Below are 17935 nucleotides of genomic sequence, written 5' to 3'. Positions count from 1 at the left end.
ACGGGCATTTCTCAACTGTGGTGGGTGACATTTTTTGGGAAGAACTGTCCAAGGCATGTGGTCCCCCCAAGAGACAAGGTGCATATCAATGTCCTAGAGATGAAAGCAGTCCTCCTAACATTGCAGGCATTTCAAAATGCTCTCCCCTGGGGGACTGTTGCAGTTCAAACAGACAACATGACTAGTCTGGTACATCAGCAAACAAGGAGGAACACAATCTTACTCCCTTTGCAGAGAGGCCATGAGGGTTTGGGAATGGGCGATCTCATCAGACTGCTTTTTATTGTGGCACACATCCAAAAGAAAACCAAAGTGCTTGCAGACAAACTAAGCAGATCCATTGTGATGCCTCATGAGTGGTTTCTCAATCAGTTGGTAGCAAATATGATTTTCAGGCACTGGGGCCAACCTTGCTGCAACTTGTTTGCCACTCCTCTCAACACCAAGTACAGCAAGTAATTCACTCTGATCCCCCTCAGGGGGAGTCCCCGAGAGATGCTGTTCTTCACGCTTGGCCCTTGGGTCTCCTTTATGCTTATCTTCCTCTTCCCCTGATTCCAAGAGTTTAGCAGAAAACAATCGGGCTGAAGAGCTCAGTAATTTCATTGCCCCCTTCTAGCCTTGGCAAGTAATCTCATTGCTCCCTTCTAGCCTTGGCAAGTATGTTTTCCCTTTCTACGGTCTCATCTTTGCTATCCTCCATGGATACTGGAACCCACTCAAGATCTCCTCTTTCACCCATTGAGAATTCAACACCCCAACATTCAGGCCCTCAAGTTGACCACATGGTTTCTCTACTTCCAGTAATAGTTAAACAGGCCAGTCTTTCTTTTGCAGTTCTTGATGTTGTTTTGGCTTTTCAGAAGAATTCTGCCAAAAAAAAGTTTATAAAAGCAAGTGGAAAAGGTTCTCTGTTTGGTCATCAGATAAAGACAGCGATTCCTTTTCTGTTCCAGTTTAGATTGTTCAGTTTTTGACAACTGTTTTCAGTAATGGTGCTAGTTTCTTAACAATTAAACTTCATTTGGCAACAATTTCAGATTTTCACGTAGGAAGTAGATCTTGTTCATTAGCTGCCTCTAGATTATGCAAAGCTTTTATGAAAGGCATTTTTCTGCTAAGGCCTCCAGTAAAGGATCCCACACCTCCTTGTGATCTTATGGTAGTTCTTGAAGGTTTGCCACAAAAATCCTTTGAAATTTCAGACAAATCTGACCTGAAATTTCTGTCATGGAAGACAGTTTTCTTGATGGCTATTACCTCGGCTAAAAGAATTTCTGAACTTCAGGCCCTTTTGGCAAAAACTTAAAAAAAAGACAGAAGAAACAGAAGTTCAGACCACCACAGCAGAATATATTCAAATAGTTTATTTAGGTGAGCACTTTCATGGACTGTGGTGCTTCTTCAGACCATAAACCAGAATAAAATAAAGATAAAAATCAATCCATTAAATAACAAATATCAGTATGAAATCAAAACCAAAGAAGCCAATAAGAAAATACAATTAATAATTCAATAAACCAGCCTCTGGGCTTGTAAAGCAGGTTTTAAGGGAACATTACCGTTAATTCTAACTTCCCTATGTGCCTGAAGAGCAGTAATCCATTTTAATTCCACTTGTTCTACTTTATTAACTATATCACCACCTCTAATGTCTTCATATATAATTTGTAAAACTAGAAAACGAAAATTTTGGTTATTAAAAACAGAGATGTGTTGCGCAAGTGCATTAGTAGCTGAGCAATTTCTAATGTCACTTAAATACTCCAAAACCCATTCCTTAAAGAGACTATTAGTCTTTCCCGCATAAAAACATTGGCATTGATTACTTGCAGCTAAGTAGACAAAATTTGAGGTCTTAGAGTCTGCATAAAACCTTGGTTCAAACACTCTTTTAATAGTGGGATAAATAAAATAATTTTTCAACAGAAATGTAATTGCAAGCCTTACAAGAATGACATGGGTAGATATCCAGCCTGTCAGATTTCAGTGTATTGCAATTATGCCTATCAGCCATTCCATAACACAAACGTCTCTTCAAGGACAGACGTTCCTAAAGATATAACTAAGTTTATTACCATCTTAATCTGTCTGTCAGCCATAACAAAAGGCCAATTCTTGCTAACAATATCACATTCTAAACTAATGTCACGTGAATACATTAAAGTAATTTTAGCACCTTCCTTATTATCCTTAGAAATTTTACGGTCTCCTATACGTTAAAGTAATTTTAGCACCTTCCTTACTATCCTTAGAAATTTTACGAGGTCTGCTATTATGAGAAAAATAGAGATGAGCCATATTTCTCATCTCAGTGACATTAGCTTTGCAAAATGTTATCAATTTCAGAGGCGGAGTATCCCCTAACAGCAAGCTTATTCTGAAGATCATCCAATGCTTGCACAAAAGTGGAGTCATTGGTATGGAGTCTGGATATTCTTAGTGATCGTCTTTTTATAATAATAAGATAGACGTGACCAGGGTGCATAATGCTGTAAAAACTCCTTACATTATTTTCCTCAAATATAGGGTTTCTCTGCAGACTTAACCCTTCCTTTGTACAAAAAGTGGCCTCTGAAAATAACATTAACCAATCCATTCACCTACCAGTTTCCTTTCCAAATTTTCAAAATAAAGCCGAGTATATGCTACTCCCCCTTGATGTACACAGGCAATTACATTTTTACCTCCACAGGACAAAACAATTTAGAAAGTCAGACCAGCTTTTTTAGTCTTTCTCTTCAAATTGCGTAGGCCAGTCCATTTCTAAAGTTACCCTAGCTAAATGGAATACAGACTGTCTCTTATGGATTTACTCTCAAAATGGTATGACATTACCAAAACCTGCATGAGCTCACTCAATAAGATCTATGGCTACTACATCTGCCTTTTGGTCAAGAACATCTGTTGATGACATTTGTGCAGCAGCTACACGATCCAAGACTCATACCTTTGTTTCACATTACAAATTGGACATCATATCTAGAAATAGAACCTCCTCTGGTTCGGCATTTCCGTGGAATAACCTTCCATGGGGGGCACTCAGTGTCAACATAACTGGGGACTCTGTCCTAAGGAAGTGTATATTTGGTGCAGAATAATGAGCTAATTTCATTTGGTTGCATTAAAGATAGCTGGGAAGTCCTATTCAGTTGTTTTATGTAGAGCAATGCAGTGATGAGTTCTTCTTGGGAAATTGGAGACAAATTTTGCTAGTTCGTTTTTTAGTATTGCTGTAGTCTTTGCTGTTGAGTAGTATGAAGGTTAGTGTAGATTGAGTCCGTATAGAGTAGACAAGGTAGGACGTAAACATTGGTTGTAACTTTCAAGCTTGTTCTGAGAAATATATTTTGATTCTATATAAGGCACCCAGTTTTTTTTATGCTTTTTATGACACTGGATATATAGATTTCAAATTGTAATTTATTGTCCAAGGTAACTCCAAAGAGTTTTATATTTGGGACAATATCTAGGATAATATTCTTGGAAGAGGTAATGGAGAAAAATGGTATGTGTGACTGGACTTGAGTCTAGGTAGGAAGAGCATGGTTTTTGTATTTTAGCATTGAGTATTAGATTATGAATCTTGTTCTTCTACTGCCATTATTTGGATTAGTAGCTGTCCACCAAAAACTTTTTTCCCTTTTTATATTTATTTTACCTCTGCACAAGCCAGCTGGGGTGGAATCATTATCCATGCTGCTGTCAGTTGCAATTTGAGTTTTTTTTTTCCTTTTTCTTCCTGGCTGTAACACTTTAACACTGTGTGCACACAGTGAGCTACTGAGTGGGATGTGCAGTGGGCTGATGATGGAGGGCAACTTTTCATTTCTGCATAGGGCATTTCCTCCAAGCTACCTTGTAGCACAAACTGTGGTCTTTCTGGTATCTACAGGGGAGAGTGCAGTCCCCATATGTGCCTCCAATTGCACAATTCCTGTACTCCATCCCCCAGAGGTGAGCTGGACACACCCCTTAATTTTTTTTTCTGTCCCTGCCTGGCTCTTCTAGTGCCAGGGCTGCTAATCAAACTGGGTCACAGTCAGAACCCCATCTCTTTGTGCCATAGAACCAAACAGCTGTTCACCAAACACTTGCAGTAGGGCTTCCCGATCCTTCCTTTCCTCCCTCCCATCCTGTCCTAGGCAGGTCCTGACCTTGAGTGCTTTTCTAGGGGGTTGGAGAGTCCATGGCAACCTACTCTTAGTGTTGGCGAAGACCCACCAGGCAGTTGCTGGTCTACTCTGGTAATCAAACAGCAGTCTGGTAGGTGAATAAACAGAAAGAAATATACTCTACTGCTGTGCAAGAATTCATTACTGTGGAAGTGTGGTATCATATATATTATCCTTCTGGTGGGAGTTCACATCCTGACAGTGTGTGGTGACATATTCCCTGAAACATGTTTTTAGCACCTTCTGGATTCCAAGCAGGAAACGCATCAAGCTTGAACTCTCTCTCTTTTTGCTGCTGAACCAGTTGTAGATGTCTCTTTGGCATCAGGAAAAGCACAGGAGGCTGCCTTGCCTGTCAGACAATCACTTTGTAAGATTGCCTTCCTGCCAGGCATCCCAGATCCAAACATTTCTTTGTCACCTGTAAACAATAGGTTGCCATGTTGTCTTTGGAGTCCACTCTCATCATGACTAGTGTGTATTATTTTAGCCTAGGAAGTCCATTTTTTTCATGTTTTTGTAGAAGGTCCAGCCGGTCATGGCTTTGGCTGACTGTATAAGTGTGCAGTGCAAGGTCCAGGCCTTTTGGCTGCTGTGACTTGGGTGCTGCTCGTCTCCATTGTGCCATTTGCATGCTAGAAGATTCAGTTGTGGTAGAGACTGTGAAATGTCACTGTCAGCCCTGATCATCTACTTTACTTCTCCAAAACATTGAACCACCTTGCAAATAAATAACTAATATAATCAATGCATTTGTCAGATGGCTGAAATGGAGATCACTGCTGTTTTTACCTTTACTTCATGGGTGAAGTGGTATGTATTGTTAAAGCCACTATTCTGATGTCCTGCAGCATAGCTTGATATCTTAACTGCACAGCAGAGATTAACATGCTATTTTTAGCAGCACTGCAGGTATAATCATCTGTAACAGCAGTACAAGACCTGACTTTCCAAGGAGCGTAATTCAAGCAGACACGTGTTTGTATTTTGAAGGCCTTACATATGTTTTATCTTGGTACTATGGATCACAAAATCCCATTTTTTAGTCTGCTAGGTAAAAATAGAAGTTATTTTTCTGGTTCCTAAAACTATCAAATCACTTGACTCTAAACATCCTGATGGAGTAGATTCCTCTACTTCCTGTTCATTAGAGTAACTGATGTACCAATTATAGTGTCAGTTACAGCTTACCACTAGTATTCATTTGGTTGGATACTAGACCTGTGGAGTTCCTACTCCAGCTTTTTTTTTTCTCCATATTTTTCCTGCATTCTCTGGTTGAATTAAATCCAGTACCTGCCAGACTCTCAGGAGCACTGGTCATTTGTGTTGCATATCCCTCCTATTCATTCTTTTGTACAGCTTTAACTGAATTTTGAACCTCTATTACAAACTTTGTTGAAGATGATAAGAATTCCAGGGTACATAACCATTTCCAATATATTTCCGAAGGGAGCTTATAGTAGTGACTGCGAAAGTAAAAGTAAAAAAATGAACATCAGCTAGTAGATCACTAAAAAATGGAGTATTGTTAATTGCACTTTGTTGCATGAGCTATTATTTTTTAAACACCTTTATTGAATTATCACTTATGACACAGGCAAACTTACATTTATCCGATAAACGTACTGTGACACCAGGTGAAGGCTAAAATTCTTTTATTGAGACATAAGAAGTGAGTGCTTTCACGTCCAAACAGAACGCTTCTTCAGACATAAAAACTAGATACAATGCTTTGATTTTAAAAAAAAAGAGAACCAGTGAATTCATGGAAACACAACTTAATTGACCCAATTGGGCATATAAAATCCTTTAAAAAACTAGTAGACATAAAATACCACATATATATTAATGTTTACAACTATCAATCATATAAAAAAAAACAAAAAAAAAGGAGAAAAAAAAAATATATATATATATTTATATATATATACAGGTTCATAGGTAGGTACTAGGCTGTCGGCCCTGGGGCCTATACAAGCCCAGCCAAAAAGGTACTCTGGCTTTTGCCACCCAAGAAAATTATTTTCCTGTGCCTCTGTCAAGCAGAGCCACAGTGGTGATCCCCGGGGTGAATTTCCTATTTCCCATCCAATCATCAAGATTTTTCTTGAAGAGTGCTAATAAGGAGCTTTGTTTGATATAGATAGGTAGTTTATTCCAGAGTATGGGAAGTCTCTGGGACAGGAATCTATCCCTCCGGCATGTTTTGTTTATTGTGGTGACAAGGTTTAGGTCCCTAGAGCATGTAGCTTGGAGGGATTGGGATTTCTTTAAGTGGAGCATGTCCAACAGCTCTGGGTTTGACATAGCTTTGTATGTTAGGCAGAGATCACCTCTGAGTAGGCGATATGCGACGGAGTAAAGCTGGAGTTTTTGAGACGGTTCATGAGGGCATCTGTTTAAGGCTGATAATCCTCTTTATGAGGTATTTCTGCGGCCTTTCCAGTTGTTGTAGATGTCTTGTGAGGTACATACCAAAAGAGGCATTGTACTCTATAATGGGTCTAATGAGTGATGAGTAGAGGGGAACAATGACCTCTTTTTTTTCTGGATGAGAAACCTTTTGTGATGAGGTGTGCCACATAGAAGGATTTCCTGACTACTGTGACAATGTGGTTATCAAAGGAGAGACTACTGTCCACCTGTGTCCCAAGGTCTCTTATCACACTTTCGGTGTTAAGTATACTACCGCCTATGTTGTAGTTCATGGGTACAGAGTTTTTACCAAAGGGATGACAGTGCACTTTTTGGCATTGAACTTGAGGCCATGGCTTTGACAACAGGCTTCTGTCTCAGTGTAGGATGTCCACATCGTTAGGAGTTTCGATTATGGCTCCTAGTTTGCAGTAATCTGCGAACTTCGTTAGCCAAAGACCTTCTGTGTTAGCCTGTACTTCAGAGAAGTAGATGCCAAACAGATATATATATATAAGTCAGTGTGTCAGTGGTCTATCTAAAAGGATGGAATTGACGGAAATTTTATAATTTAAATCATAATGTTAAGTTGTCATTCTCGCCTTCATTCTTGCTGGATGGGTTCGGAGCCGAACCTCGGCTCCGACTCGGCCTATACTATAGCTCAAGAGCTATTTTTACTGGCTCGAGGCAGCCCTATATCCCACAATACCATGCGCTGCGAGGTTGTGTTTTTACCGGCTCAGGTCAGTTAAGAACTTTTTGTGTAGTTTTTTAGGTAAAAGTTTAGATTTTCTTATCTAATTATATTCCCCATTGTATTACCTAATCCTAAAATCTTATTAGCTAAAAATTTGTTAAGCCCTTCACCCCCTTTTTAGTCAAACTTATAGACGGGTCTTCGGGCCTTAGCTTTTCTATAGTTTTCCTATAGTTTCATTTTTTAGTGCGTGTGTGAGTCAGTCCTTTAACTTCTCCCCTTGTGTTAGAGTTTGAGTGTGAGTTGTGAGTGCTGACTGTGTTGACTCTTAGTGTCCACCATAATGTCTAAAGACACTAAGATTTCAGGATTCAAGAAGTGTGACTCGTGCTGTCAGAAGATGTCTCTGACAGACGGTCACACTTCTTGTGTTTATTGTTTAGGACCCTTGCACCTGCAGGACTCTTGTTCCGTGTGTCACGGATTTAGTTCAAGAGTCCTGCAGGAGCGCCGTAATAAGTTGATTTTGAGGGGCTTATTGAAGCCCGAGGACTCCCCGTCTAAGTCTGGCTCGGGGAAGTCGCCTAAGCCCACCAAACCCTCGGCTCCAGCTTCTGAGTCGACGGCTGGCAGAACCGAAAGTGCTCCGACATCGGCTTCGGCCGGATCCTATGCGAGCAAGACTTTGTCCGCTCGAAACCCTTTTCGGAGCAGACAACAGTGCGCAAGTGCTCTAGATCGCCCTCAATAGAGTCCGTTCGATCGGCTCCAACATCGCCCTTACTGTCAGAGCGGAGTCAAGTCATAGGACTCATTCTTCCAGGTCTTCCAGGCTGTCCGACCATGACATTGAGAGGGTGGTCAGTAGACTCCTCAAGTCCCAGGCACTGGCCCAAATAATTCAAAGCCCATCTCATCAGACTGTGGCTCCCTCTGTACCACTTTCGATTCCTCCTCCGACTCTTCAGTTGAGTTCGGAGCCGGAGTTTGTTGGAACCGGGACCTTGCCCACGTCGGAGCCGATACTACCACCTTCGGCTCCGACCTCTTCATTGGTGCCGTCCGTGGAGAGGTCCAGGCGCCGAGACTCCATCGTTGGCTCCGAGGGGGCGAGTGGCATCGGACCCTTGTCCGACCCCGTTCTCCCTCTTGGAGCGTCGTCTCTGGTTAGTTCAGCCCCGACATAATTCTCAGAGCCTTCTCTGTCGGCGCCGGGGGCGGTCCTGGTATCCTCTGAGCCAGGACTGTCTTCCGTGCCTGAAAGGGGAGCCTTTGAGGTGATGAGGAGCGTGCTGGATCCAGTGTCCATTCCAAGGCTGGTTCCTTCAGCTCCTCCCTCTACAGTGCCTGTTACGGTCTCTGGTCATCCTCTTGAAACTGATAGCAGAGATCCAAAGCGCAGGGGACCCACTTTTGATGTCTCTTCCTCGTCTGAGGCCTCCCCTGAAGTTTCAGGGGAACCCCCTAGGAAAAGAAAGTGCAAGAGGAAGCACGTGGACTCCCCCGAGTCTCTCACTTCAGACACCGACTTGGATGAGTCTGAGGTTTCCCCAAGATTCCCCTCTGAGGATGTCTCCTTTTCAGACATCCTAGAGATCCTAAAACAGAGGGGGAATTGGTCCACCCTCAAACCCTCCGAGGACGAGTCGGTTTACCTTGACGCTTTTGGGTCTCGCCCTTCCACCTCCTGTGTGTCCCCTCCTTTTGACCCACTGATGGAAGTAGTGGCCAGAAAGGCGTGGGCAGCTCCTGACTCGATGGAACCTACCCCTAGGAGGCCTTCTAAATTTATCTCTGCTCGGGTAGACAAACCATTTCTGACCAAGGGTGTCTCGGTAGATGCTATGGTGGTAGCAGCCGCCACTAAGAAGGAATTAGCTGAGCCTTCGGTACCTGTTCATCCTCCTAACAAAGACTCTAGGACTATGGACAGGTACGGGAAGCGGATATTTGCTTCAGCGACCTTTGCCATGCAGTCGCTGAACTATTTGTCATTTCACCCGCCTTCAGAGAGATTTGCTCAAAGAACTGGGTGAAACCATACAGGATCCTTCTGCTGCGGGGTATCAGGACAAGATTAACTCCCAGCTGGCTACCCTGAATTCCATTGCCAACTCCTCCATGCGGCTTATCTCTTATGCAGCCGATGGAGCGAGTAGGGCTGCAGGCACAGGTGTTGCATTGAGACGTCACGCCTGGATGCGACTCTGTAATTTTAATGATCCCTTCAAGGTGTCCTTCACCAACACTCCCTTTGATGGTTCAGAGTTGTTTGGACCTCAGGTGAAGACTACCCTCACCAGGTGCGAGCAAGATGGTAAGACTCTCTCTGACGTGGGAGTCCACTTTTCCACACCATCTAGACCATACCCAAAAGGTCAGAAGGGTGGAAAGATGTGGTTCCACAAACGACAGGGAGTCACGCCTGCCGCACGTGGTGAACTTCCCCCCAGAGGCAGAGGGGGGAACAATAATAGACGCCACCCCAGGGGCAGAGGGGGTCCACAGAACCAGGGTTTCAGGGAATCCTTCCCTGACCAACCCTTTCAGCATCCCTGAGAAGCTGCCCGACTATCCACCTTCGGAGGCAGTCTGGGGAAGATTATCTTTGTACCCAGAAAACTGGCAATCCCTCTCTCAAGACAAATGGGTACAGTTGATCATATCCGAGGGTTACAAAATCCCCTTCATTTCCCCTCTGATCCAATCGCCGAGACCCGTCCCAGACGTACCACCCGCACATAGGGGTCAGGCACAGCTAGAGATAAAAAAGCTGTTCGAGAAAAGAGTCATCCAGGCAGTCCCAGCAGACCAGCTAGGATCCGGAATTTACTCCAGGTTCTTTTTGGTACCAAAAAAGACAGGAGACTGGAGACCCATTTTGGACCTCAGCAGACTGAACAAGTCTGTGCAGAAGACAAAATTTCAGATGGTAACGCTGCAGTCCATTCTGCCCTTTTTGGGCAGAGACAACTGGATGTGCTTGTTAGACCTTCAGGACGCGTACTATCATGTAAAGATACACAGGAACTTCAGGAGGTTTCTCCGCTTCCGGCTGGGAGCCAGTCATTACCAATTCAGAGCCCTGCCCTTTGGTCTCACCACAGCCTCCCGGGTGTTCACCAAATGTTTGGCAGTGGTCAAGGCTCATCTGAGACGAAAAGGATTACAGGTGTTTCCATATTTAGACGACTGGCTCATTGCCGCTACCACCAAGCAGCATCTTGTCATAGCCAGGGATTACACCATTCACATTTGCAACAAACTAGGTATTTCCATAAATTTCGCAAAATCCTCCTTGTTGTCTTGTCAATGTATAAACTTCATAGGCGCCGTGTTAAACACCACAAAAATGTCTGCAACATTGCCACCTCAGAGAGTGACCGACAAATGGCGGAATGTTCAGTTTCTGTTTCAGTCCAACAGAATTCAAGTCAAGTTAGTACTGAAAACATTAGGCCTCATGGCAGCGGCGATTCTCCTTCTCCCCTTAGCCCGCTTCCACATGAGAATTCTCCAGTGGATGCTTTTTTCTCAGTGGTCCTTTCAACGGCTCCCAATGACTCACTACATTTTGATAACCCCAACTTGCAAAAAACACCTTTCCTGGTGGATGGACTCCCCTCAACTTCTTCAGGGCAGACCCTTTGTTCTTCCCCCTCCAGTTGCCACGGTGACAACGGATGCCTCCCTGATCAGGTGGGGGGGCACTATCAGGGCAGGACTGTCCAGGGCACATGGCAACAATTAGAATGCCACTTGCACATAAATGTCCTGGAGATGAGAGCAGTGCCTTTAGCGTTGCAAGCCCTTCAGGACTCTCTTCCCACGGGGACTATAGCAGTTCAAACAGACAATATGTCTGTAGTGTGGTACATAAACAAGCAGGGCGGAACAAAGTCCTACCCCCTATGTCGAGGAGCACTCAGACTTTGGCAGTGGGCGATCTCCTCTCAGTGGTTTCTGATAGCAACGCACATCCCCAGGAGGTCCAACGTCATAGCGGACAGACTGCGCAGAACAATTCTCATGCCTCACGAGTGGTCTCTAAATCAAGCGGTAGCAGAGAGAATTTTTCAGAAGTGGGACCAGCCTTGCTGCAACCTTTTCGCAACACCTCAAAACAGCAAGTGCCTCGACTTCTTCACACTCTTCCCTCTACCAGGCCATCCCCCCAGAGACGCTCTTGTCCATGATTGGCCTCGGGGTCTTCTATATGCTTTTCCCCCCTTTCCGTTGATTCCGCAATTAATTCAGAAAGCAACCGCATTGAGATCCAAAATGATCCTCATTGCCCCGTACTGGCCTCGACAAGTATGGTTTCCGTTCCTGCACCGTCATCTACTGGAACAGCCCTGGCATCTGGAACCATTTCCAGACCTTTTGACCCATCTGATGGGCAAGCTGCACCAGTCTCTTCACTCCCTCAACCTCACAGCTTGGTTGCCTTAGCCAGGCTTCCCTTTATTTCTCTTCCTGTCCGTGATATCATTCTTGCCTCCCATAAGTCCAATACTAGGAAGACTTATGCGAGTAAATGGAAGCATTTTTCATTCTGGGCAGAAGCTAGGTCCTTAGATCCTTTTAATGCACCAATTCATAAAGTTCTAGATTTTCTAGCGGAGCTTTTTCATTCAGGGTCGTCGTCGGCCACTATCAGAGTACAACTAGCGGCCATTGCCAATTTTCATGTAGGGCTCTCGGAAACCAATATTATGTCACATAAGCTCTGTAAAGCTTTCCTCAAGGGCATCTTCTTGCTCAGACCTCCCATTAAGGATCCTCCTCCACAATGGGATCTAAATTTAGTGTTAACTTCATTAATTCTCCCCCCCTTTGAGCCTGCAGCTTCTTGTTCCCTCAAGCTTCTCTCTTGGAAAACTCTGTTTTTGGTGGCTATAACATCTGCCAGAAGGGTGTCGGAACTTCAGGCCTTATCTGTCCGCCCCCCTTATTTGGTTTTTCATAAAGACAGGGTAGCTCTCAGAACGAATCCTTCCTTCCTAGCAAAAGTCTCATCTGAATCAAATCTGAACCACACTATTGACTTGCCTGTTTTCTTCCCAAATTATTCAAACAGGGCTGAACAGAAACTACATTCCTTGGATGTTCATAGTCAACTGCGGTATTATCTAGACAGGACAAACAATTCAGAAAGTCAGAACAGCTCTTCCTCTCTTATGCTGAAGGAAAGAAAGGACTTACGGTATCAAAGGTAACTCTTTCCAGATGGTTAGCATCCATCATTACCTTTGTCTACGAGTTGAGACACAAACAACTTCCTTCATGCTCATTCAGCCAGGGCACTATCAACCTCAACAGCCTTTCAAGCAAGGTTACCATTAGATGCCATTTGTGCAGCAGCTACATGGACTTCTCAACATACTTTTATTACCCATTACAAACTTGATATAGCCTCCAGAAATAGAGCTGACTTTGGTTCCACCGTACTCAGGAGTCTGTTCCGTTGAGCCACCCAGGACCAAGGTGCTAGGGACGCTGTCCCATCCAGCAAGAATGAAGGCGAGAATGACAACTTAACATTAAGAAGTTATGTACCTACCATAACGTTCCATGTTAATTGGCTTCTTTTCGCCTTCTTTCTTGCGTCCCTCCCTCCTGCCCCCTAGCCTGGATAGACTTGAAGGTCTGTGATTCCTTCTCTTTCATGATACATAGTTATCCAGGGTTATCCGTATCATGAGTATTACCAGCAGGAAGACCATATCTTTGTATAAAGGTTATTTTCTGGTAACAATAAAACTATACTATGTGTTAGCTGCCAACGAGATCTGGGGAGTTAGCGCATGGTATTGTGGGATATAGGGCTGCCTCGAGCCGGCAAAAATAGCTCTCGAGCTATAGTATAGGCAGAGTCGGAGCCGAGGTTCGGCTCCGAACCCATCCAGCAAGAAAGAAGGCGAGAAGAAGACAACTAACATGGAACGTTATGGTAGGTACATAACTTCTTATTCTTTATCAGCTTGGAGCCTCATAATCCATTTAGCTTCTATGCGTTCAGTGTAACTTTTTAAATCACCTACTCTATTACTGATATATACTAGCTCAATAACTAATAACTTAAACTTATGCAACAGCTCTCTATCTAGAACATGTCTAGCAAGGGCATTGGTATCATCTTCCCTATGTATAGCGTATATATGTTCTCTGACCCTTTCCTTTAGGGTTCTAATGGTCTTTCCTATGTAGAAAGAAGAACACTGACTACAGCTAGCTAAATAAACTAAATTGCGGGTCCTACAATCACCGTAATGATGGAACTCTTATAATCTATTAGTAGTCGGATGGCAAAAAATATTATTGTTGGCCATATAGCTGCACTGATTGCAATTTCTACAAGGGAATGTGCCTTTATGTTCAGACGTGACTCAATTTTTAGGGCTTTTCTCATAGCACAAAAGTCTTTTACATGATTTATGATTCTTAAAAGTATATTTTGGTTTATCACCTACGTATTTCCTAGCATTAATATCACTAGTTAATAGGCTCCAATTCTTACTAACTTCCTGTATACATTTATTATTATTTGAATATGGTAAAACAACGCTAACATCAGGAGAACCTTATCTATCTAGATATGTATGAGTAATAGATTAAGTGATTTAAAAAGTTCCCACAGTTGCCATTTTTCTGTGTAATTTAATTTACATTTTTCCTTTTCTAAAGATCCCACTTCCTTTTTCTTTTGTCACTTTCACAATGTTCAATACTTCCACATATGGTTGGTTTAGAGTTTGCTTTCCATTTTCTTTTAATTGCTTTTTTGGCAGCCACCACATTTAAATCAACAAGACTTTATTATATCTAGGCAGTTGAGATCCTGTATCCCAGCTTAAATAAATAATCCTTAGTTACACTTATTTACTCGCTCAGTATTCCTAACAAAAGTATTCTGCAGGGAATTTTTAAAATCTGCTAGTGCATTACACTCCGAAAACGTACGTTTCCAGTTATTTCTTTCTTCCCTTCACACCTCCAACATTTGCCATGTACTTGAGAAAGAATTGTTTGGAGTCTGCTTGGTGTATAAAAGTATGTATGAATACACTTCCAGACAACAATCCTAAATCTGAGCCATTTATCCATTGAGCCTTTGGTATAATAAATACTTGTACATCTGTATTTGCTCATGACATTGAGAAATGTAGTCTAATTTGAAATCCACATGTCATTTCCTATTTTAGTTTGCATTTAGCAAAAGCAAAATGGCTTCCACTAAATGCTTTTTGCGTGAATGATATTAAACAACACAAGGCTATGACCAGACTAGGTGGCCAAAACAAAATCTTTTTGTTTTACTTATTTAATTTATTTTTTATTTTATTGTTTTTGGAGGGACAAACATCCTGCACCATCTCAACTCCTGTAAATAGTACTTCCTGGATTATTGTATCTACCTTCTCTGCATGGGAAAAGTCTTTCTGTGGCCAAAGCCAAACTTCATACCACACAGTCACCGAAAAACAGTGTTCCCTAAATGCTGTTCAGACACTGTGATTTGTGCTAATTTCCCCCCGATAAAGGCTAATAGGCTGCACCTGTCAAGGAATGTAAAGGGTATTGAATGGAATGGTGTCTATAACATTTATTTATCATAAGCTTTGATTTCTTTGTAGTTGTGGAGAGATCAGTAATGCATAAAAAACAAGTAGCATACAGTTCTGTTGTCACTTTAGCACAGAGGATTACTTTGCCAACAAGCCTTATCCATTGTTTCTCATTTTGATTCCATTAGCCTCTGTTTGCCTACTCTGGGATTTAGAACCAGTCGCTTAACTAGCCAGTGCTCCTGGGTAACTCCTAAAAAAGAGATACTTGTGCCTACTGGTTTTAACCACTTAAAGGGTTAAATTAAAGTAAATGTCAAAAGTAATGTCTGAGCACCATTTTTGTTTCCTGTATTACAATACTTTCCATGTTATAACTGCAGTAGCTTTGATCTTGAACTTTTGTAACAGTTACAGGATGAAGAGCGACGACGGCAACAGCAACTGGAGGAAATCTGCAAGCGAGAAGCTGAAGAGAGGGCCAGACAGGAGGAGGAACGTCATCGTAGAGAGGAGGAGCAAGCAAAGAAGGAAGCAGAGGAAAAGGTGGCTCATCTAATAATGTAGTGATATGTATGTCAGTTTAGTGGCTGTTCTGTCAATTGGTAAAACATTTTAAATTGAATGCCCATTTTTTTGGCAAAAGAGTGTTGGGTCGATCCTCATTTTCTGCATTACCCTGATTAATTTTGATCTTGGAATTGGTATATATAGAGAAAACAAATATGGTGAGTAAAGCACACCCCACACAAGAGGGGTGAAGGGGAATTTGTTCCCTTGGAGAAAACAGGGGTTTGTCCCAGTTCAGTTTCACTTAAGTGAATATTCTGCCTACTAGGATTCAGATAATGTAACTAAACCCAGTGTATGCATAGGGTTCATATCTCTAGTATCGTACTTTTTCTGTACTAGTAATTTAAGCTGCAATGCTTGTATCAGGAAAAATTAAAATAGATGTAATCTCTGCTGAAGTGAGTGACATTTTTTTTCTGCCACAAACTGAAGTTCACAGTGACAGCCTCACAAGTTGGGAAATGTTGAGTAAAAGTAATTTCCAGACAGGCTAAGATAACTGTATGTCTAACGGCTAACTGCACCGCCATTAAATTTGTACCCAAATCCGTCTAGTCATTCACAGCTCTATGACATTGTTATCACTGTACGAAACTGCCTGAGCAGAGGAGCATAAATGATCTTTTAGTAAGTAGGGACCTCCTCTTATTGCTTTAAAAATTGCCTCGTGTTTGCATTAGCTTTTTTTTCCATTCTTTTGGTTACTTTTCTTTTGCCTGCTGTCTCTCCCTTAGTCTGTGTGCTTCCTCTCCCCCAATTAATCCTTATTACACAGGAGCAAATGAGAAGAACCACACCAGTCTATGATATACATATAACAGACAGCACGTTTTAGAAGTGGAAAAATAATTACCCATTAATATATTTTAACACAATGAAAATGCACTAAAATAGCTCATTTTTTTGTATTTATGGAAAGTTACAATGAAATATGATTTTAGAATAGGAGGAGAAAATGGAGAAAAAAAACATAAAAAGGTGGAATCATCAGCTTCCCCAAATTATTCGAGCACGACAGCTAATGGCAGTGCTGTAGTAACTGAGAAAATTGCAAACAACATGACTTTGATTATTTATAGAATTTTGATATAGTTTTGTCTTTGTTAGTAGATTTTCTTGTTTTTTTTTAAATACTAAATGGCTGCCAAGCCCACACTTCAGACTGCTGTAACATAGCATGTAGTCAAGTAATTGACATGCAGTTTTCATGCCATTTCAGGGTTTACTTTTTTCACAAGTGTCATGTTTTGCAAACTTACAAAAAGAAATACAAATGAAAAGTCACTGAGTGCGCCAACTCCTACATTTCAATGCATATTTGTAGTATTCAAGAAAATATTTTGCAGAAATGTGAAAAATCTGAATACTAAATACATAGAAGCTTTGCTATTAAGTTGGCTATTAAATATTATAATTTCCTAGGTTGTGGCCACATGCATTCTGTTTTAGATCATTTTACTTACATAGTTCTCAAATAAGTAAAATAATTTGGTGGTCATGTTTTTTAATTAAGTATTGAGTGCTTAAAGAGTCAGACAAGGTAACTGCTTCATTTAGTTAGCTTCTGAGTCGATAGTTGCATTATGAATGAGGAGATAATACAAAGAAAACAAAATTTCGTCCATGCAAAGCAGTAAGATAGTTGTGCAAAACACACTGCTTAGGAATACAAGCCTTCAGTAGGACAGCTTTTAACGTAGGAAACAAACAATTATACATACCCCAGGAATTATAAACTCAAAAGCCAAGTTTAAATATGCATAGATTATGCAGGAGAAAAGCAGGAATGTGTAAACCTAATTAGACTTTTCCTGTTATTGTACAGCTTTGTACAGGAACTGTACTGTGAGCTGCATACTACAGAGACTTCAGAAAAATACCTTGAAGAAAAAATTAGAGCATGTCAGTAATACCTTTGTTAATACATTGAGCACTCTGATTATATAGGGAAAAGGAGAGAAAAATAACCACGTAGTTCATGGAGTTTGCTGATTACACTCCGAAAATGGCAAAAAGACAAAGTTGTTGTGCAACTTTCTGGCATCAAAAGGTGCATTAAAACTGTTAAACATTTTTCACTGCTGTTACCCGGCCTCAAAAAAAAGTGTAGCTCAGTGAAGTGTATAACAGCTTTAAAAGTTATTATAGGATAGAGGTTATACTTCCTTTTTGAATGCTGTCTGTCTTGGGGCAGTGGCTGGTGTGTTGCAGTTTTCAAAGCTGCAAGACATTTTGCCCTCCTACAGTTTTTATTTTTCTTTAACTTGTACTACATAGAAATAGTTAAACCTCCTGCACACTACAGCAAAATATGATTGGGTTTCTCTGATTATAACCTAGTACTCTCAAAAATGGATGTTGATTCACCTATTGAGTTTGGCTTCACTTTGATGTTCTTTGTGTTTCACTGTTACAGTCATCATATTTGGGTTATCTGCTTGCAGTAGCTCTCAGTCAGTCTGATTATCAAAGTCTTGGGTCCTGCATCGGTTGCTGTCTCA

General features: G+C 41.7%; 1 protein-coding gene across 12 annotated transcripts in view; it reads left to right on the top strand.

Annotated features, from left to right (window-relative positions):
* AFDN (afadin, adherens junction formation factor) overlaps positions 1 to 17935 on the top strand; it is a 3286836-nt gene that overhangs the window by 3067870 nt on the left and 201031 nt on the right. For all 12 annotated transcript variants that reach the window (XM_044063225.1, XM_044063199.1, XM_044063191.1 and 9 more), the window contains one exon: positions 15273 to 15407. In XM_044063225.1, coding sequence (XP_043919160.1) covers positions 15273 to 15407 — 135 coding nt within the window. The remainder of the gene's footprint in view (positions 1 to 15272; positions 15408 to 17935) is intronic.

The sequence above is a fragment of the Protopterus annectens genome, chromosome 1.part0, assembly GCF_019279795.1.
Source record: "Protopterus annectens isolate FY-2018-M chromosome 1.part0, PAN1.0, whole genome shotgun sequence".
Lineage (NCBI taxonomy): Eukaryota > Metazoa > Chordata > Ceratodontiformes > Protopteridae > Protopterus > Protopterus annectens.
This window is presented reverse-complemented; position numbering and strand designations above follow the sequence as displayed.